Below are 22,003 nucleotides of genomic sequence, written 5' to 3' on the forward strand. Positions count from 1 at the left end.
TTTTTTTTTAAACTTTGAGATAAAGCAAGGCCTTTATTGTCAGATTAAGAGTGCTACCTTTGAAACATATGCAAGGTATTCAGATTATGAGATGTCAATAAATACCATAAAAGATGTCAAAGAAGATGTGTGTCTATCAAAGCATCGCACTTTCTCACGCTGCAAATTCTGCCTTTACGTTATTCCCAGGGGAATGTGCTCTCCACCTTGGAAATGCCTAAATTAAAATGTTCTGCCTCGCAAAATCAGTTTGTGCATGAATATAAAAGATCTCTTTAAGCCCCAAATAGTTCAGAGGAGATGTCATATTGTCCAGGAAGAAAGGGCTCATTTATCACTCCGCAGTTCACAGCGGCGGCCGTGTTGTTGTTGTTGACACTTCTTTTATTTATTTATTTATCTGGCACTGGTTTGTTCATCATCAGATTTAGAATTAGATCACGGGCGCCTTGAACCCGAGATGAAAGGAGGTTTTTTGGACAGATTGTTCATTCTCAGAGGACAAATTTAGGTGGGAATAGGGTTCACTTTTTTTTTCCTGTGTGCGCGTGTGTGCATCTGTGCAACCACGCGCATTCTGACAAGTGTGTGTGACTGTGTGAAGTTATTTGATCTGGCAGCTGATTTCGGGTGTCATGCCAGGGACAGATAGGGAAGACTGTTTGCCTCGCACAGCTGCATGTCCAGAGGCTGTTGACTGGCCATCCCTTATCACAACCCTCTACAACAGCGTATTGTTTGGCCAAGTGAGAACTTCACTCTCTCATTAAGGTCACTGGGTAAGAGGATGGGAACGCACAAGCGGAAACCCATGACACTTTTGGGCCTCGCTCAAGGGAAGACACTTGTGTTGAACTTGTGTGTGGGTATGGTGGTGAATGGATGCTTTACAGCAGATAGGGAGCCCAGTGCTTTCATCATGGGTAAGAACTCAAATCTACTAGTGGTTGTGGCTGTGGGAGACGGGGACGGGGTTGCTTGAACACTTAAACATGACAATGTGGCATTTTTATTTCATATTATCACTCACATTTAATGGGACTGTCATTTATTGTGAATTATGAGGGAAATGGCTCCCTCTTGTGGTAAATGGAAGTTTAATGGGCGACATGAAGAAGTGACTCCAGCCACCGCCTGTCATTGCTTCAGTATTATTCTCTTCAGGATGAACATCTCACAAACACTTCCCTCTGATATAGTCCCTCTTGGCCCCACTTACCGGAATCGCTCAAACTTTTTTTTAATTTTTATTGCAGCCCTCTGAGTTTATATTGTTGTTGCACTTTAATTTTGATCAGTAATTATGATCATAAAGTTTGTGGATCAGTCTGAGTTCCTTTGGATGACAACAGAGGAGACATCTGTGTGCCCGCAATGTACAGGCCGTGGAGCTGCTCTCCCTGTGGTTGCTGCTAGTGGAAAACCCATAATGGCCTTTAATTGGGACTTTAATTGTGTGCGGTGGAGCAAAAGCATCGACTACAAAACTGGTGGTATTGGAGTGCATACGTGCGTCTTTTGTGTGAGTGCATGTGCCGCTCACCAAATCCTCTTCCCCTCTTGGCCCGGGAACGTCTTCAGTTGGAAATCAGAGCAGCCAGCACCGTGTCAAATCCCATACGTCATGATCTGCATGATATTAGCATTGCTTGGTGAGTCAAGCTCAGTGAGGGTACACATACACTGTCTTTTGTGCTGACACAAAGATGTATTTGGCGCGGGGCAATTTGCAATGACTCCCCGTCCAAATAGCTCCATATTCACTCCATTCACATATACCCTTTGGATATACGTTTAATGGCAGCTTTGAAATCAATAGGAAGCATTTGGCTGTTAGTGATGGCATCATAATGATGTGCTGTAAGGAATGTCTCAGCTAGAAATTTGCTTGATGACATATGACCCCAGGAGAGATTGTAGTGTTCCTCCTAGAAAATGTATAGCTACAGTAATTTTGAGTTTTTTTGGCACGCTCCGAAGTCTTATAATCATCCGCTATGTTAACAAAGCTGCTGCCCAACATGGACTAGACAGCGTTGGCAGGCATGTCAGAGAAGGGGGGGTTCCAATATATGTGGTGGAGGAAAAAGAATGGCAGTGCATGTGTTGAACACACAGCAGCAAATGAACAAGAGCAGGAGCACGGAGGGAGGGAGGGGTGGAGGGGAGAGATGAAACAGGCCGGGTATTGCCTGTCATGATTACGCTGGCACCAGTGGTAACATTTGGATGAGACGGAAAACAAGACGCCATCTTGTGTTCCATTCTCGTCTGCGAGCGCCTCGGCCCCTGCTCCCCGTGCATGTGCACGCTCACGCAAACGTGCGCTGGCAGAGCAAGGCAGGAGCTCGCGGTTCCACTCCAGCGACAGCGGACTGTAGTCAGGGTGGCGACGCTTCAGGAGTAGCTCCTCATACTGGAGGAGCATGTTTGTGTTGGCCCTGAATTAATAACTTTTCATTTAGTGCGGAAATGACAGGAATAGTAATTAAGGAAATGGAATGATTTTATTGGCCATGATGTTTATATTAAGTTCCAGATGTGAAGCAGCTGCCTGCTCAGCGAGAGCCCCTGCCCCCCAATGTGCTATCTGGAGGAACTCTTATTAAGAGCAAGATAACAGCGCCAGTCAAATGTATGTCTATGCACAAAAAACATATAGTGTCTCAGTCACAGCAGGCAGCAAACGGAACCAAAATCATGTCTGGTTTGATTAATGGGAGGCCGTTATACTGCACCATGAGGCCTGCTCTGTATTTATAAATGTGCCCCAAAGTGCAATTTATTTGTAGATATAATGTTACCCTATTTCAGGCTTGATTTGCCTGACTGGAAAAGTTAATATTAAGGAGCGGCTGTCGGGGATTTTTGGGTGGCCCGAACACATGTGAGATCCATGTCGCTCTGCACTAAATTTTAGTTTCCTTTGAATGACTAAGACAGCTTTGCTGAGATCCTAACATTGGTTGTCACACGGAGAGTTTGGATTTCAAATTAAGAGCGAACCTCTGAAAGTTATGAAGCTGTTGTCAGCTCATGACAAGCACTTGGACAGGGATGAAGATAATAATTTTCCTTTGTCTAGACCAAAGTGCCGTTGCAGCATGTAACATTCTTCATTCTAAATGTAATCTTACATCAGATATATCAGTTTTTAGGGCTGTATACATGGGGCATTTTAATATACCTGATCGCTCTACAGACGTTATATGACACAAAGATACTGAGTGATGTTGATACAAGTACAAAAAGTCTACACAGGCTGCCAAAGTTTTTGAGTAATTTGATTAACTCAGCCAGTTTGCATGTGCAACATGAGTGTTATTTCAAAGTACAATTGAAAAGATCCAAACCTATATATATTAGACCTGATCATGTTAGACCTAAAACTGCAAGGTTTTGCAGGCAAATCGATAGTTTCAAGTGATGTTAACGTCATTGTTGTCAAACTTGACACTCTATCGGTCTACGTACTTGACATGAACATTAGACATTAAGATTATGACTTCATAGTTTCTTGGTAACAAGCTGTTTGTTCGTTTCTTTCAGTCGCCACTGAACAGAAAGCACAACATGTTGAAACTTCCTGGGAAGTTTAGGTGACGTATGAGAACACACGAGTATACTGTGAATAAGGTGTGGACGACATCAACAAAGAGAGTATCAGCTGAAAAATAGTACGACAAATCACACAGCCTCGAGACACAATGTAAACTCTAACATTTGTTTAGTATTTAAAACTCATATCCTAAAGTCTCCTTTCCTGTTTGTTTTGCAATTCTTCTTTTCACTTCTATTGAACATTTTGATTAAATACAGAGAAATGCTACTTTGCTTTATTCTCTTTCTTTTGTTGCCATTTCTCTCTCTTACTCATTTGAGAGTCATTCATTATGAAGATCCTTGCCCATTACTGTAGCCAATGATGTTTTGTTCTGTTGTGATGTGCTCCCATCTGGTTTCCAGTGAAAATGCATCACTCCATTAACATTGCCTGTGATCTGGAGGATGCTTTAATCTAAGACTATAAACTCCACTTAATTACATCCTCCAAAAGAGCTCTATTAGTATAATGCAATCAAACAGGGAGCACATCCATTTTGGCAAGTCAAACATGCTCAGATGGCTCTTGAAAATGTTTACTTTCGCCTTCTGATCAGATCATCGAATCATATTTTGAGGTCGTATGGGCCAAGCCTTTGATTGATTCTTGTGTGTTTTTTTTTGGAGGGGGGAGGAATAACATGCATTGGTATTATATATGCAATTCCATTTCTCAGCAGTTAAAAACGACCATAGCAATTGAGTTTAAGAGAGTCTAAACAGACTCTCTGTGTGGTACACTGATGACTTTACGCTTGACCTTTCATGCCTCTCGCTTTATAACCTCCAGTCATATTCATAATCGTCGTCTGTGTGTGTCATGCCAGTTTCCATTAGCCTAGCAGTAAATTTCAGTGAATTAAAACTTCAAAAGGAAGCAACGTGGCCTGGTTTAAAATGATACACAAAGCCATTACTGTAAGACGCAAGACGCCTGGCAATTACTTTTGCCATGGTGACATGATAAAAAAGACCCAACGTGTACACAACTGATTCCACATTACAGAAATAATTAGGACTTTTTTTGTGGCAATACAACAGGTTTATCTCTGTTTTTAACAGCACAACTCTGACAGCACTGACTCGCCATTGTCAGACAGAATGACTCCAAACAACATCAGCAAGATCCTGGATAGTCTTTTTAAAGCTAAAGAGTATCAACAAGAAATCCAGTCAATAAAAAAAAAATAAAAAACACAATAAGAAAAGATAATAAGAAGAAAGAGGAAACAAAATAACTTCAGCGTAATACCAGATCAGATCAGACTGTTTGCATCTGATGCTGGAAACTAGTTTAGTTGTAGTAGTCAGTAGTTGTCCAGTGTAACTATCTTGTAATTTAGCCTACCAGTGATTATAATTATGCATACATACCAGTAATTTAAATTCTGTGATAAATTATGCGGACACATTTTGTTCCTTTTCTACAATTTACTTCTATTTTACCCATCTGACACAGAGCACTAAATCTATTAGATAAATAAAATGACAGTCTTAAGGTATGGGCAAGGCGATTCCATATGGAAGATACTGGTTCTGTATTTTATGTATTTTATAGAAGTGGGCAATTTAGAAGATGAGTAAAGGTGTAAAGTCTTTTGTAAGAAAACAACACTCACATAAAGAAAAGAAAAATAATCCTTAGATTTACGTGTCTGTATTCATTCGTTAGGCAAAAAAAAGTAATAAATTAAGACATTTTTTAATTATTATTATTATTATTATTTTTATTATCATTTATTTAGAAAGTTTTTATTGCGTGCGCATGTCTTAACCGTAATATCCGGTAACGTTGTCGAACTTCCGGTCTTCTTCCACAGCGTATCATAACAATGGCGTCCTGTAGCGAGGTTGGTGTTTTAACTGGAAATTACCCAATTATTTTAAGGATGTGACATATTTTACCCGATAAATATTACTATTTTTAGAGTTATATTTGTTTCTTACCGGTACGCATTATGTGTCTGTTCCCTTGCTGTTTACAATTTCTTGTTTTTGTACCAAGCTAACCGATGCTAGCATATGTGCTAATCACCGTTAACACGTCGGTGTTATAATTTGTCTTATGACTTCGGTTGTCATGTACGCAGAATGCCACTCTTGGGGCAATTGTATTTAATATGTCTTCGATATATAATGGTTACTGTCTTTATTTTCATCAGTCTGCCGCGACAACTGAAGAGGAGCCGACTGAAACTATGGCGTCCGAGAAGAGAGAAGCGAGACTACGAAAATTTCGAGAGTTACATTTTAAACGGGTGAGTTGTTTTTGCCCAGATTAAAGTTAAGTCCTGCTTCAGAACCAAAATCCTATGTTCTAGAGGATTCCCATAAATTGTTGGCTGGCTAGGATCTTCCTGATCGACCCACTCTCATTTGTTTTGCTTGTATAACCTGTCATTATGCCTTATTTTCCACTGCAGAACGAAGCACGTAAACTGAATCACCAGGAGGTTGTGGAGGAGGACAAGAGACTGAAACTGCCCACTAACTGGGAGGCTAAGAAAGCCCGACTGGAGTGGGAGCTTGCTGTAGATGAAAAGAAAAAGGTAATTTCTTCACGCCGTATCACACAGAACTGTCTTCAGTGACATGAAATCCTTCAACAGATGTGCTTTCTTATGCTCGGAGTTCATGCATGTGTTGTGTTGTACATAAACTGAATATTCATGCACTCCAATGACCTGTTGTGATAGCTGTCAGCTATCAAGGTAAGACTAGACTAGACCCAGTTGTCTTATCGTATATTCCTCACCTGCCCTTTCTCTCCCAACGCTGACCTGCCTCAATAAGGGTTCCATTGGAGGCTGCACTTCATGTATGCGTTCATGTATATTTTAACAGTCCTGCAGGTAAATCAACTGTGTGATCATTTATGAGGATGTAGTTTGTGGTGCTGTTAAACTGAATTAAATTAAGCACAAATGTGTTTCTGTTATTTGGCCTAGTCCACTGACTGAAATGGTCAAAATAATAGAAACATGTGTCGGTGCAACACGCATGCAATTCAGTAGTGCTGTAAACCACAGCCCCCAAAATGAAAACACAGTTGAGGCAACAGTCTCTCTGTTATGTGAAACAAATGTACAAAGTACTGGTAATTAAATTCCTTTGCTGTCCAACCCAAAACTTTTCATACGTTAAAAACTGAACTTTCCCCATAACAGGAGCTCTTGGAGCCATACAGTACTATGTTTATATTATTGTATAATTCTGACAGTGATTGGATTATGTGCTTGTTTTGCGCTAATAACCTGCACTGATTGGTAGAACAATGACATCTTAAGATCCGTGGATCACTGTATAAACTAATGAATTGTTCCACAAACTCAGGAAAGTCAACTCCTGAACGAACGTATCAGAGAACTTTACTCAATCATTTTCACGCACAATAGATCCTTGAGCTCCATGAATTTTCAGTCTACGTACAACACACTACGTGCATGAACTACGAGCATACGAAAGCACCCAGTGTGTCTGTGTTGTAAACTTGGAGTTGCAATTATTGTGCTGAATTGTGTGATAGAGAAAAATCTCAACATATACAGAGCCTAAAACCTTTAGGGACAGTGCTGTACTTTTTGTCATGTTGTACTCATATATATTATATGTACTTGTATGTACAATATAATATGCAGTGCTGGCAGAGACAGAAAATCCAAGTGGGTTTATTTGAAATCTCCACCTTAAAAAATATTTCACAATGTCTCATAAAACTTTTAGCAGACCCAATAGTAAAAACATTGATCCACATTTATTAGCTCCAACTACAACATGAGCTGCTCAGTCCCACTCATTGTGTGAAGAACTCAGAGGAACTGACGAGTTGTTGACTAGTGTTTTAGCAGCATAATTACAGAACAGGGTCGACGCACCAGCGCACAGGTATGAATGTTTTCACCGGCACATCCTCTGCCATGTAGTCTCTGTGTGGACCCGTTACAGGAGTATTAACTAAAGAATGTTTCTTAAGTTTCTGAAAAAGAGAAGTGGATGAAATGTGTGACTCTGATTCCCGTAATAAAATCTAATATTTGACTCTCAGGAATGTGCTGCCCGTGGGGAGAACTATGACAGAGTGAAACTGCTGGAAATCACAGCTGATGATGCAGAGCGATGGGAGAGGAAGAGGAAGAAGAAGAACCCAGACACAGGATTTGCAGGTTAGCAGCCTCTCTTGAAACAGACTCAGATTGTTTGCAGTGTACTCTGTGGTTACATATGCCTCATAGGAAATTAGACAGATCACACATTAGGAACAAGGGATGCCCCAAGCAGCCCTGGTTCAACTCTAGTTCAACTTCTGGCTAATCACATTGTTGCCCTGCTCTCTCTCTGTCTGTTTCTACTGCTTCTATTTAAGGAAGGCAGTCTACATTTTAAGAGATCTAAGAATTAAACATCACACTTTTGTTTCTTTACTGCAACAATTTTGTGCGTGGATCTGTATTTTCATCATGAGACGGTGCTTAACTAGCAACGTGTTACTAGAGTTCAAGTTGCTCAAGTAAACAAAAGTGCAGAGATCATAATGACACAGCTTTCTGCACATCAGTCACATGGATCACACAAACTTTACCACTATCTGAGTAAAGACTGAAGATCGGAGCCTTATGTAACTTTAATTAAAAAAAATTTTTTTTTAAATTGATCCATACATTTCTTTACCAGTTAGGAGACCAGGTGCTTCTGTCCCATTCCCATCCCTAACCCTGCTTAACGCACAAAAATAGACATGGCTTAATGCCTTCTTAAATTTAGAATCCTCTTGTCTTTATAGTTGCATCTTCAAATACAATTGGAGTCATCTGTGATTAGATCAAACAGCTTTAGACGTGGGTAACCCTCCTGTCACGCTATTCTTTTAGTAAACTGTAATTTAATACAGTGGTGCACCGTAATAGTAAATAGTCTTACTGTGCTGTAGCATGTGATTGTTTAATAAGTTAGCACTTCTGTATTCCACTGTGAAATGTCTGTATTAAAGATGATACTGGGTAAATCCTATATAGTGGAAAAGTGTGCAGCAATACTGGCTGCATGTAAAGATGTGGATGCTAATCACCTCAAACCGTTCCCAAATTACTCTGCTGAAAAAAAAAAAGACTTGCTGTGTCTCCTAAATATGGCTGCCATCTGTTGCATCAAAACCTCTCCTGAATTAAAACCTCCGGGGACGAAAATGATCACCAGAGGGGCTTTGAGAGAGGAAAGGGAGGAGGAGAGTTGTCTCATCATCCCTCCTTAACAAGCCGCGGGTTGCGCTGCTGAGCCTCGTGCCTGCTTGCTGTTTGTTCCGCTAATTATAGTCCCCCCTTTTTTTCTCTCCCTTCTCACACACGCACAATGGACTACAGGTTATGCTGAAGCCCAGTTCCGCCAGTACCAGAGGCTCACCAAGCAAATCAGACCAAACCTGGAGACCTACGAGAAGCAAAGGGAGGAATGGTGAGCTAAGCCCCGGTCCCTTCTTGCGTGGCTGTATTTGTACCTTCTTTATCCAGATAGACAGACGACTCAACGTGGGAAGAAGTACCCACTGGCATCCTTTTTTTTTTTTTTTTTTTTTTTTTTTTTTAAATTTCTTCAACAGGGTTATAAAAATAATCCATGAAATGTCACTGCTATTAAGACCGTAGCTGTGAAATGTTCTCGTCAAGTAAAATGAATAGTAACTAGCCTGTCTAGAATTCACCCATCACATGTTCACAAAGCATTTTCTATATGTTAACTTCATGTACCCTTCCTTTGCCCTGGGTTTAATGGGGAAAAACATAAAGCATGCATGCTAGGGTCAAAGACAAATTAAGCGCCTGGAGGTTTTTCCTCCTTAAAAGCTGGACATGTTGAACCGTGAAGGATGCACCGTCACGATACGCCCTGAAGCCACATCATCTCCCCTCGTTAAAATGTCCATAATCACAATGACGGAATAGAAAAGTCAGTTGAAGTATATCAAAATGGTGATTATCTGTGGTTATGCATTGCTAATTCTTTTGCTGGTGCTCTACAGTGGTGAGGACTTCTACCCCACATCCAATAGCCTGATTCATGGCACCCACGTTCCTTCAAAGGATGGCATTGATCGCATGGTGGAGGATGTTGAGAAACAGTAAGTCACACTCAACAGACTGTAAAAAAACAAAAAAAAGGCGAGGCTGGAACCTCTTTTTTTGAACTTGGGATAGTTTTATCTCGGCCCCAGTGAGTCAGGCTGGTGCTTAAGTTGCAGACTGCAGAGATAAACCCCTGTACTGGCTGGTGCCAGTAACAAACCGTTAGATGCAAACAATGGATTAACAAGCTAAAGACAGAAAACTTTTCTAACCTCTTCATGACTTTTTAAGAAAAGCATGGGTTGTTCTCAGCACTATTTAGTCTCAGCCTTGGTAACTGGATTGGTTTTGACATAGAAAGATAAAAAAAAAGATGAATAGGGGTTTCAACCGATACAGAGAGAGAACGAAAAATACCTCTGCACAAAACCAGATATTCCTACGACTGATCAGAGCCATTTTATTGATAACAATTTAAACTCTGTGCTGCCGTTCCTCTTCTGTCCATCACCGCATGAAGCCAGCCCGATGATGTGATAGGCTTGCCAGATAATTGCCATGATTTAATCAGTTCCCAACTGAGCGACCCCGAACCAAAAGGACCTCATGTAAAGCTTTGATAAGCCAGTCAATAGTAAAGTATAATCATGTAAATGTTTAATCCAATAATTTCCCTCAGGTTAGAATAAATACTCTGTTTGCATATGTTTTGTATAATGTTGGGGAAAGAACTTCTTCTGTTATGTATTCTGACAGATGTGACGCTCCACAGGGGGCTAGGGCACTTTGCGCATGTCAAAAAGATTACATTCTGGTAATGGGACATGTGAACACACATCTAATTGAAATCTAATCAGAATGATTTCTATCAGGTTGAAGAGGTACGTCAGTGTAAACACAGCCAGTGTGTGCACCAGGGCTTGTCTAATCTAAATCTCGATGCAAGCAGTCGTAAACATCTTAACATGATGTATATGACCATATGTCAAACAAATGGCATGTGGTTACTACATTCGATATAGATAATATTTGTTGAGGGGGTGTGAAACCTTTCTGAAACTGCTTCAGAGGCTACTATTAAGAAAGATTTTGACTTAATGGGTCTTTAAGTTTCGTCTTTGCTCGGGTTGCTCGGGTCTTTCTTTGAGCCGTTTTCTATCTGAGACAGCCTTAAGCATAGAAATGCAACTGTGGGGCATTAGACAAGGATTCAGTTGCCAGAGTATGACGCACAACAATGCTTTGAACACCCAGTGAATCAAAAGTAGGAGTTCACACATTGACAGTATTTTCCTCTGAGCGTGTACATGTATGCATATGTTCCTCTAACTCTCCTGTCCACATTTAAATGCATGCCCCCAGACTACTGCCTGTAGCCAATTACTGTTACTGGATATGCCATGGACAGTGGCTACACTGGTTTATAAAATCCCCCGCTAAGCTGCTTTTATTTGCCGTTGTCAGGATCGAGAAGCGGGCCAAGTACAGCCGACGCAGAGCCTACAACGACGACGCCGACATCGACTACATTAACGAGAGGAACGCCAAGTTCAACAAGAAGGCGGAGCGTTTCTACGGCAAATACACGGCAGAGATCAAACAGAACTTGGAGAGAGGTACGGCCGTGTAGGTCCAGTCACCTCAGTGGTTCACTGCTTCAGTTTGGTCCTGACCGAGCAGTCCTGGATGCATCTCTTACTTCTTGCTGTACATTATTTACAAGCTTAAATGGAGTGTGTATTGATAGGCAGACATCTCTAAGACAGTTACAAAATCCTAAAGTTATTTTGGGCAGAAATACAATTATCTCGTCATATGTAATGTTTTGGTGTATTCTTGTACATTTTTTTTAATAAACCACTTCCAGTTATCTTGCACACTTGTTGGTTTTTCTGTGGGTTAGGCTGCGTGTGGTCTCATGACGGAGAGCGTGAGAATGAACTACGACTGTCTACCATCCAACCTCCAGGCATGTTTAGAAGAACATGTCAGCCAAAAGAATGTTTTAGTGGAGGTGCACGGAGAGATAAGGACCAACAAATGGCTAATTCAATTTATTCATTTATCGTCTGCATCTCGGCACGAACTTGCCCAAAGCTGCGACATGACCAGGGAAGCCTTGTGACTGGAGAGGAGACATGCAAACAGGTTCCCATGCTAGTCGACTATTATGGTGTCTGAATAATAGTGGCATTGCGCCCTCTACAGGACAGACGGCTGTTGGAACACTGAATGAGACGTGTCCCTATCTGAATTACATTTGTTGAATCAGGACAGTCCCTTCAGAGTAAATTTATGGGATCTCCTCAAAGGGCACAGAGCAAAGACGCCATGATGCATGTTTATGTTTTGCTGGCGGAGGGTAGCTGCCTTTGATATCTGCACTGAAGCTCTTAGGGAGTGGATTAACCCTTCTGGTTCATGATATTTTTGTCGTCTTATCTGATCAGCCAGAGGATATTGGCAGGGAATAAGGAACAACTGCATAAATTCTCTGTTGTGTCTCTGGTAGTCTGACACCTCCGATTCTTTTACAGCCAACTGCCAGGTAAAGCAATGAATGCGTTTCATTTAAACTCGTTTTAGTGCATTTAATTAACGCTGCTTCTTATTTTAAAAATAACTACACAAATAAAAAAATATTAATGGACTAATAGGTTAGGAATGACAAGATAAACCCGTCTTTTCTTTCTTTCCTGGTGAAACAAGCGTGCTTTGTGTGCACATAATCGCAGCTGATCTATATCAAATAAACAGAATCTACTCCCCACTGCTGGTATCACTTCTGCTCTAATAACACAAAGACCTATTGTGTTATGTATTTGCATGTGATATCTCCCATCAAAGCAATTAATCAGAATTACAGGTCAGTTTACAGCAGGAGACACACAGTCTAGCACCCAGACATTCAATACTGTGTGATTCTACCTCTTTTATTACAACAGTATTGCGATGCATATCTGAATATCAGCCCGATTTAAATTTATCACTACTCAGTGGATAAATTAGCAATAAATTCACTAGTATTTTTAACCTCTGCCAAGAAGCTGTCGAGCTTAATACACACAAGCTCCGGGGTAAGCAGCCACAACAGCAGGATATTATCAAGCTGCTCAAGAGGGAACATGCTCAGGGTTTGTGTTAGCAGACAGCAACAGATGGTCGATGATAATCTGAGTTTCCACTAGCAAAGAAAAAAATAGCAGTGATGTACGGTTATTAAGTGATATATTGTTCAAAGCAGGAAAATCACTCCTCACGACGCCAGTGATATTAATGACGGCTTTGTTGCACTCAGATGTCGACAGTAAGACACGGCTGTCGCAGGTTCTTCATACTCGAACCACCAAACAAACCAGGCTTCTAGATAAGTCTCTAAAAAACTGAATCGCAATTTAAACATAACCCATCCCTAACCATGTGATGCAGAGAAATACTGACACCATGTGGTCAAATATAGAAACCACTTCACTCACGTTTTTTTCTACTCTTTTGCCCACGTACTTTGATCAAATGACAGCAACAGTTTGCCAAGTTCTCCTGTTGCTACATGTACTCGCCATTTTAGGTACTGTACTCATCTCCAGGCTGCAATACAAAACTTGTATTTTATATTAAACCTTTAATTATTGTAATTACTACAGCATGTAATCCAACAGGTAGAGTCCACTTCACAGTTGTAGTAGAACAGAAGTGCATTTACTGCAGGTGCTCCCATATCCCAATACAAGGTTTTATTTTGAAAATTCGGCAACTTGCACAAATAAACTGACAGAAACATCAGCATTTTTTAAATGAAATATCTTTATTGAATCTATAAACAGCACCATACACAAATGGAAAGAAATAATCCCACCTGAACGAATTCTTCACTTCTTCCCACTTAAATCTTTAACATCTGAAAGAAAACACCAACCATGAAACGATCATCATATGTACAAAATATTTACAGTATTTACACTGGCAATGTAATCTGCCACACTAATGTGACGTGGTTGATGTGTGTTTGCGTGAACTGGAGCTTCGGACTGATTTGACTGGAATCCAGTGGCCATAGGGCTTCCTGCTCTCGTAGCTGTCCGCTCTGGCAGTTAGCCGAGCACTGGATGGAGATGACACTGTTGGTTTAGCCACGGAATTCTGCAAACAAGAAATAACAATTTAAACGTTAGTCAATGTTCGCAGCCAAACAACTAAAACTTAAAAATATTCAAAACATCTATCACTTACATTCATGCTGAAAGAGATCATTTTGTTTTTTGGGGACATCCTAGGGCTGGACGCTTCAGGCTCCACCTCACTGCTCTGTTTCAAAAAGACAGGACAAATGGACAGTTAATCACAAGTGTGAAACTATTTGTAGAGTGAGCTTTGACAGTTTGTGAAGTTCATTTAGACAGATTACATGTGCTATTACTAATGTTGTAAAGCATCTCTGAACAGATGATGATATTTAAGTATTATCTTCAACAAACTGCAGCTCTCATGCAGCCCCTCCCAACCACTTAATGAATGCTTCAAGTAAAGACCTTGAAACAGAGTTAAACAAAAAATGTAAACAAAAAGGTCAAACAAATGTAAAAGGTTGTCTTCTCTGTCTACAGTGGCAGAATGATGGTGACGCAGGTTTCCCAACCCCTTAGCACACGTCTTGTGTACCGACTTATCTTTGGCATACGGAGAGGAGTTCTTCATCTTTTTTTAGTTCTCTTGACAGGAATAGTCACTATAATGCAGTCCACACGCTCTGCGCTCCATCAGCGAGTGGAGGATTCTGCTAAATAACAACGACCCATTTCAACTGCAAGCAAAATACATTTGTAGTGTCAAAATTCTACTTCCTACAAATACAGTATATGAAGTTGAATTAGTAATACAATATCTGAATTCTTTCATCAGTGTATCTATAGTGTATATGTGTGCAATTAGCAAATGTATGTTAAGTGTGCATCAGGTCTAAATGTGAAGTAATTTGTGTTTGTTGAACCTCTACTTGATAAAATGCACATTGTGATCATTACAAGAGTCATCAGTCAACCTTTTACGCAAACACATATTGTCGTCACCCAAGTCACATGACAGCCCTTTAATCCCAGGTGCCGATGAAGGAGACCACTGTCATGTTATCTATGAAGACAGGAATAAATACAGAGAGTATGTGTGTTCCCTTTCGGGTCCAAAGGTTAACACAAGACACAGGAAATTCAACACAACAAAGACCTCAAACTAATCAGACGACTAGAGTTTGATAGTGTTGTGACAGCTATGAGCAGAAAGAAAAAAAAATTCTTAGATAAAAGTTTAAAATAGTTTTTACACTCCAAGACCACTAAATCCATTACCCATATGTTAAAGGAAAGATCAGAGCATCGTTCTGTAATCTATATATGGAAAACTAGCTATTCCTAAAATTCTGCACACCCCTTACCTTGTCATCACACCTAGTTGAAGCTGAAAAAAAATACTTCAATGCCTTAAGGACAGTCTCATCTTTAGTGTGTGCTGTGTTCCAGGAAAACTGTACATTTACTGTCAGACACCCACCTGTGATGCAGTCTTTTCAGGGCCTTGTCTCACCCTTGCCTGTGGTTCTGGTGATAAACGTGTGGATTCTTCCGACTGCTCTAAAAGGATCGGCTTCACACTCTCAGGAAGTTCCAACTTCTCCACTCCTAGGATCTTCATCGCATTGAGCTTTGCGGTTTTAAGGAGTTCCCTTTTGTCTGGAAAACACAGAGGTCGTGAGAGAAGAGTTAATCACATAATTAAAACATAGAGCCAATGCCAAAGTCATGAATACAGACATATATTTTTTACCTCTCATTTTATCTAATTGACTCACCTTGCAAGCTGAGACTGACAGAGCGTCTCGGGGATCGGGATCTGGATCTGGATCGGCCCCTGTAGGATCGGGATGGGGATCGGGAAAATGTGCACCTGAACCTGCTCTCAGCTCTTCTGTAGCTGCTCCAGCGGCTGGAAGACCTGGAGCGGGACCAAGAGCGGGACCTAGAGCGGGACCTGTAGCGCCTGCGTCGGGAGTATCTGTCTGGCGAGGGTGAGCGGCTGTATGAGCGAGAGTGGGCCCTGTAACGTCTTGGTGGGGATGCACGGCGGCGTCCACGCCCGTATCTGCGGTGGTCATCACAGCGACAGCGGGAGGAACGCCTGTGGCAGCGCGGGTGAGAGCGGGACCTGGGGTGAGAGCGGGACCTGGAGCGGGAAGAGGATGAGCTGCTCGAAGAGGACGAAGAAGAAGAAGAGGACGATGATGATGAAGATCTGTGACGTCCCCTGTGGCTGCGACGTCCCCTGTATGCAGAGCCAGAGGAGTGGCTGCTGCTGTAGCTGCTTGTGGATCGAGAACGGGAGCGGGAGCGAGATGAAGCAGGGCTCTTCTGGTCAAAGATCACGTTGATACCATCACTCTGACGAGCCTGGGCCATTTCAGAGTGAGACTGTGTTCCCTTGGCCATTGTTTCGTTTTCTGCCACAGGCTGCAATGAGAAAAATATGTGCATGAGTATTTGAGAAAAGACACGTAACACAATAATGAATAAATCTTGGTTGAGTAAACCTCTGCTAATGACTTTTATCCGGACATATTTGGAGAAATCCTTTAATAACATTATCGGTTAGATCGTGTACGCCCACAGTTATTGTTGCATAAGAGTTTTCTCAATGCTGCCCCCAGCGACGAGCAAGGCAACGTTGCGTAACTGCAACGGACAGTACTGGAAATTTCCAGAATGACGCATCTAGCTTGACCTAACGTCTGGTTTCACTCTTCATAAACGACTATGGCTGAAAAGAACTACAATAACATCACAGTTTTACAAAAGTAAAAAAAAAAAAAAAAAAAAAAAACAATATTGATATTGGCACACAACTATATATAGGCATAACAAAGTAATGTCAGCTTGCGAACTTACCAGGTCGACTGTAGCTTGAATCCTTGTTCTCAAAAATGTTGACTCAAACGATTTATATATGCGAAGGATTTCGTTTCTAAATTTTATAAGAAGACGATAGTCTACTAATAGAACTCAGAATTGCTCAAATGTGTTGGTTTTAAGCGAAATAACTTCGAAAGCACAACCGTAGTTTCTTCCTCGAAGTTGAACGTTCAACCGTCGTCCGTCGAATGAGAGCGAGGATGACGCATCGTCGGAGTTAAAGCAGCCTCTCGAAATTTCCATTCACGTGATGCTCGGAACGATTCGATTCTTTTGTACGCCTCACAGTCTTTACGACCCCGTTCACAGGAGTTGATTCGCCATGGGTGAAAGTCGTTATTTTTAAGCCTCCACAGTATGATTTTTTTTCAAAGATGATACTGCCATATGTCCCCTTACTATCGTATAATGTGTCAGCTTGGATTTGAGGTTGAGGAAGTTTGAATAAATCGATTCAACATTTGGCTCGTCTGTACTCTGACGTTGTAGTTCAAAAGAATCCAATCATCCAGGAGGATCTTCGAAAAGCGGTTGTGAGGTGATATTTTTTATAAAATAGAATATCCTTTATTGAAGAACGTTGAAGATGTTGTACAGTCCAACGAGATTTTGTTTACAGCTCTGCAAGATGCTCAGTAAAAGAAACAGTATTCAGAGATAAAAATAAACAGTGGTAAAAAGGAAAATATAAAGTAAAATGGGAACGTAACATGAATAACAATATAAATACGACTGTGCAATAGAAAATATGGATATGGAATATACAGTTATAAGAATAAGAATAAGAATAAGAAAAACCTTTATTAGTCCCGCAATGGGGAAATTGCAGTTTACAACAGCTTACAGAATATGCAGAATAAAAAAATAACAAGAGCAAAAAGAGTAGCTATAAAAGATAAATAATGAAATAGAATCGGATAGAAATATTGCACAGATTGAATTGTAATATTGCACGGGTTGAACTGTAAAATATTGCATAGACTGGTGTCAAGCTGTTTGGAGTTTTTACACCTTATGGTGTAATACTATTGCTACCATATGTACAGTTCTGTGCAGATTCTGGGTCAGAATGTAATATCTACAAAAATACTGCGTCGATTATGTCTTGGCGGCTGCTGTGGAAGCCATTTTATATGTTTAACTATCATTACGGTGCATAGTGAAGATAAGAACAGCATGCATTCTGCAGAGTATGCACGCACACACACGCAGATGCATATCGGATGATTTTTAGTTATTGAAAACGTTAAATCAGTATTCATGCTATGTAACTGTAAATGTAATTGGTCTTTTGAGAAAAGTTTCGCTAACATGTATGTTGTTTGTTGCAAAATAAAACAGAAGTGGTAAATCAGACAGATGCATAGGTTTAAAACTATGCCTTGTCCTTAATACTACACAGACGCTGCTAGCTCATCTACCCGTAGATACGTCAGTCTGGAAATTTCCAGTACTCTCCAGCCATTGCATGCCATAAAAAGTTTTATTATTGTTAACTGTATAAGAGGAGAAATGTTCACGTTTATACAGACTGAACTTGAGCATGCCACTTAAAAAAAAAGATATCGGTGGCCCTTTAATTCTAAATAGCGAGAACTGGATCTGGCACGCGATCTCGCGATGTTTTACGTAACCAGTTTTCTGTTTACTTTGTTACGTCCGGTTTCTCAGTGGGATATAAAATCGCTCATTGCGGAGTGAGAAGTCTTCCGTGCTCCGTTAACCCCGAAAGCTGAGTGCGTTTGGAATATCAGTCGAACATGAGTGTGCTCACCGTGTTACCGTCCGACTTCGGATATGTCATCTTTACTTACCTCTACAGTTGGTTCATGCTGACCTATTTGGGAGTTAAGGTTGGGGCTTCTAGGAAGAAGTACGACGTTAAGGTAGTTAAAGTTTGATTTTAGTTGGAAATAATGAAAACGATTTGGACATACGTTAGTAATGCACGTTCAGAAGTCTTTAAAACGTGTTTTAAATTGCCCAATCTGTGTTTTGGATTCTGCAGTACCCCACTATGTACAGCGACAAGGAGCAAGTATTCAACTGCATCCAGAGAGCACATCAGAACACACTGGAGGTGTACCCTCAGTGGCTTGTTTTCCAGACCATTGCAGCCTTTGTTTATCCGGTAATTATAATTTTGCACACTTAATCATGCGCCAAGTGTGCAAGAATACTCCTGTTATTCACGGCACTGGGTGGGAGGGGACATCAGTGCTGATGATCTTTGACATGGATTCTTCAGATAACAAGTGCAAAAGACTGTCACAATGAATAAGCACATTTTCACTGAACAGTAAAATCCCTGACTTTCCGACAATAATTCAGGCTGTGTTTGTGTGTGTTCTTCAATAGTTGTCTGCATCTGTGCTGGGGGCTATTTGGGTGACCAGCAGGTTCTCCTATGCCTGGGGCTATTATACTGGAGGTAAGAATGATAATATGTGTATGTAATGTTGACAAACTAAACTCAACTCACCCAGTTTATGGAGCTTAATATAATATAATATTCGTTTATACACAGGATAAGATGTTACAAGATCCCAGGCAAAACACATTTAGAGGCAGTCAACCGCAGTATGCAGCATGTCATTTCAAACCTACAGTCAATGCGTTATGAAAATGAATTAAATAAATGCTGCTGGCTTGTACAGCTCGCTCAGCAGCTAAAAACAAAAACAAAGGAATATTTAAATATACACCTGAAAGCCATAGAGAATAAGTGAATATGGAACCTTCAAATAAATTTACGATACGTGAAGCACCCAGTCAGTGGACACGCGCTCAGCAGCTAAAAAAACAAAGAAATATTTAAATAAACGGCCGAGCAGCCAGCTGGCCACCTACCAACCAACATGAAGACATCAGATACTAGTCAACGGCAGTATGCAGCATGTCATTGGGGTTTTCAAGTGGCCACCTCCCCTCACCGATGTTTTGTTAAGTTAGGCCCACGACACCTCAAGAAGGCTTAACAGTGAATTCCAGTGTCCTCCACGCTGCCACTGCACAACCCCGCTTAACCCACCATTCAGTGACTTTTAACAACCCAGAAGTTAACCTAGCCCTTTTATGCTGCAATGAGAGCAAACAATCAAACTTAATTGAAACGTTGGTGCGGACTGAACCACAACCCAAACAACCAAATCTACCGTGGGTTGGGATAATTGGCTGCTCGCTTAAGTCGTTCCTCATCTCCCTAATATAATATAATATAATATAATATAATATTGCCTCTCGCCTAATGACAGCTGGGACAGCCCCACGACCCTCCAGAGGACAAGCAGTTGCAGGAAATGAAATAATATAATAAAGGATTATCTTATAATATAATAGTGATTGACTAAGTTATGAGTATAAACAAAAATATTACAGGTGTTAAAATTACTCCATTACTAATCATGTCATTCTTGTAAGAGATTAAACTCACAAAACCTTATTACATCTAATTGCAAAACAATTCTCCGAAACGTGGCAGCTTTGAATGATAAAGGCGTCAGTGACGGTGTGTCAGAGGTCAGAGTGCAGTATTGTTTGAGCATATTTATTGCACCTTCACCTAGTTTTGTTTAATCATTTACATTGGATAGCATGTAAGCCAGAGGTTATTAAACCTAATCTGAGAGGTTTAAATGAGGGCAACTGTTCAATTATGTGTATTTACAGCAAGCAATGATTTGCCTTGTAATGTATTAAACGTTAAATATTGATTTAGTCTGCACTGTACGTCCTAAAACAGCAGCTGTTCATTGTCCCGTTTTATTTCAGATCCAGCCAAGAGGATGAATGGTGCCTATGGCTACATCGGATACTTTGGAGTCATCTTTCTGTCCATATCTGTGGCCTTGCAGTTGCTTGGAGTCTTTTAAGATGATTGTCATCTTGTGTTTGCCCATCTGACTGTACTACTCATTTAAATAGACTAGCATGCTATTTCCAGATGTTCATTTCAAACAATGATACCAGTCATATTTTGTGGACCACTAACTTGATATTGCAGTATGTGAATGTATACTCCAAAATCAATAAAGTAGATACTGACCCATGCTACAGACCCAAATGCTTTCTGTGTGCTCTGTTCACAGTTGCATTCATTCATTCATTTTCTGTCCTCTGGAGGGTCGCATAGGGGCTGGAGCCTATCCCAATTGTCATTGGCAAGGATCTGGGTACACCCTGGACAGGTCGCCAGTCTATCGCAGGGCTAACACAGAGAGACAGACAACCATTCACACTCACATCTATGGCCAATGTAGAATGATCAATTAACCTAACAAGCATGTCTTTGGATGGTGGGAGGAAGTCGGAGTACCTGCAGACGCGGGGTGAACATGCAAACTCCACACAGAAAGGCCCAGTCGGCCGATGGATTCAAACCCAGAAGCAGGTATTGCAGTTGGTGAATATTAAAGGAGGCATAAAGGCCCTGTGTGACTCACACATTCACAGGCACAGATCTCCCATCTGTTAGCATACCACAAATGGCTTTAAGAAGATCTACTGGTTTTATTTGAGGAACAGAGAAGACCGTTGACTGTCTGTTGGTTTTTGTTTTAACATAACCAAATTCCTTCTAATAAATCTTTTATTTAGCTTTACCTCACAGATTAGTCACATCCAAATAACCCAATGAACAATAATAATAATAAACATGACAAACGTATGCCTTCATTCTTTCACTGTTATTAGATTTAAATATACAGTATTTTTAATTACGTATATGTATTTACTGATTTTTGAGAGTAAATGTGACAGTATACTACGCTTATCCACAGTGCATCCTTCAATCACAGCTTACACTGCACTCCAAGTAGCAGCAAAAGTAACACACATTCGGTATTTCAATAATAGTAGTTTCTTAAAATTCTATATTATTACAATTAATATTAAACCGAAGACATCAGGAAGTCCAGCTCTGTCCTGCGCTGCCCCTTGGACTTGGTGGGGGAGGTGAGTGACGGGGGAGTTCTGGCTGAACTGTCCCCCATGCTGGACGATGAGTCCCGCCCCCCTCCATGGTGACCTGACGGGACTGAGGAGCAGCTTCAGTGACAGACTGCTTCACCCTCGATGTGTGAAGGAAAGACACAGAGGGTCTTTCCTTCCTGCTGCTGTTGGGCTGCACGGCGAGCACTCCTAATATGTGCAATATTATTACACCTTATGGTGTAATAACACTAGTCTGTGCAATATGTCTATTATCTGTTCTATCTGTCATTTCTGCATGCTGTTGCAAACTGCATTTTCCCCATTGTGGGACAAATAAAGGTTTTCTTCTTATTATTCTTCTTATTATTATTATATTAATGCATTAATATTCTACCACTGAAAATACAAAAGTTTTTAATGTTTTATGTGCAATGAAAAAAAATAACATTTTACCCG

At 40.7% G+C, this 22,003-nt stretch overlaps 3 protein-coding genes across 4 annotated transcripts; 2 read left to right on the forward strand and 1 right to left on the reverse strand.

Annotated features, from left to right (window-relative positions):
• Positions 1–5,390: 5,390 nt before the first annotated feature.
• On the forward strand, positions 5,391–11,536 carry syf2 (SYF2 pre-mRNA-splicing factor). The gene is made up of 7 exons (XM_084569106.1): positions 5,391–5,453; positions 5,766–5,861; positions 6,027–6,152; positions 7,649–7,766; positions 8,961–9,051; positions 9,617–9,715; positions 11,124–11,536. The coding sequence occupies exons 1-7, from the start codon at positions 5,436–5,438 to the stop codon at positions 11,287–11,289; spliced, it is 714 nt and encodes a 237-aa protein (XP_084425232.1). The 5' UTR covers positions 5,391–5,435; the 3' UTR covers positions 11,290–11,536.
• Positions 11,537–13,444: 1,908 nt separating this feature from the next.
• On the reverse strand, positions 13,445–16,808 carry rsrp1 (arginine/serine-rich protein 1). The gene is made up of 5 exons (XM_084569253.1): positions 16,592–16,808; positions 15,502–16,156; positions 15,204–15,382; positions 13,890–13,964; positions 13,445–13,799 (listed from the first exon to the last, which is right to left on the reverse strand). The coding sequence occupies exons 2-5, from the start codon at positions 16,133–16,135 to the stop codon at positions 13,641–13,643; spliced, it is 1,047 nt and encodes a 348-aa protein (XP_084425379.1). The 5' UTR covers positions 16,136–16,156; positions 16,592–16,808; the 3' UTR covers positions 13,445–13,640.
• Positions 16,809–16,955: 147 nt separating this feature from the next.
• On the forward strand, positions 16,956–20,720 carry mgst3b (microsomal glutathione S-transferase 3b). Of its 2 annotated transcripts, XM_084569255.1 has the most exons (5): positions 16,956–17,153; positions 18,438–18,501; positions 18,624–18,746; positions 18,974–19,046; positions 20,387–20,720. In XM_084569255.1, exons 2-5 carry the CDS (start codon positions 18,445–18,447, stop codon positions 20,485–20,487), a joined length of 354 nt encoding a protein of 117 aa, XP_084425381.1. In that variant the 5' UTR covers positions 16,956–17,153; positions 18,438–18,444; the 3' UTR covers positions 20,488–20,720. The 2 variants fall into 2 exon arrangements, with proteins under 2 accessions (XP_084425381.1, XP_084425380.1); XM_084569254.1 differs by lacking the exon at positions 16,956–17,153 and having other exon boundaries at positions 17,353–18,501; positions 20,387–20,714.
• Positions 20,721–22,003: the final 1,283 nt, after the last annotated feature.

This window comes from Chelon labrosus (assembly GCF_963514085.1).
Source record: "Chelon labrosus genome assembly, chromosome: 20".
NCBI lineage: Eukaryota > Metazoa > Chordata > Actinopteri > Mugiliformes > Mugilidae > Chelon > Chelon labrosus.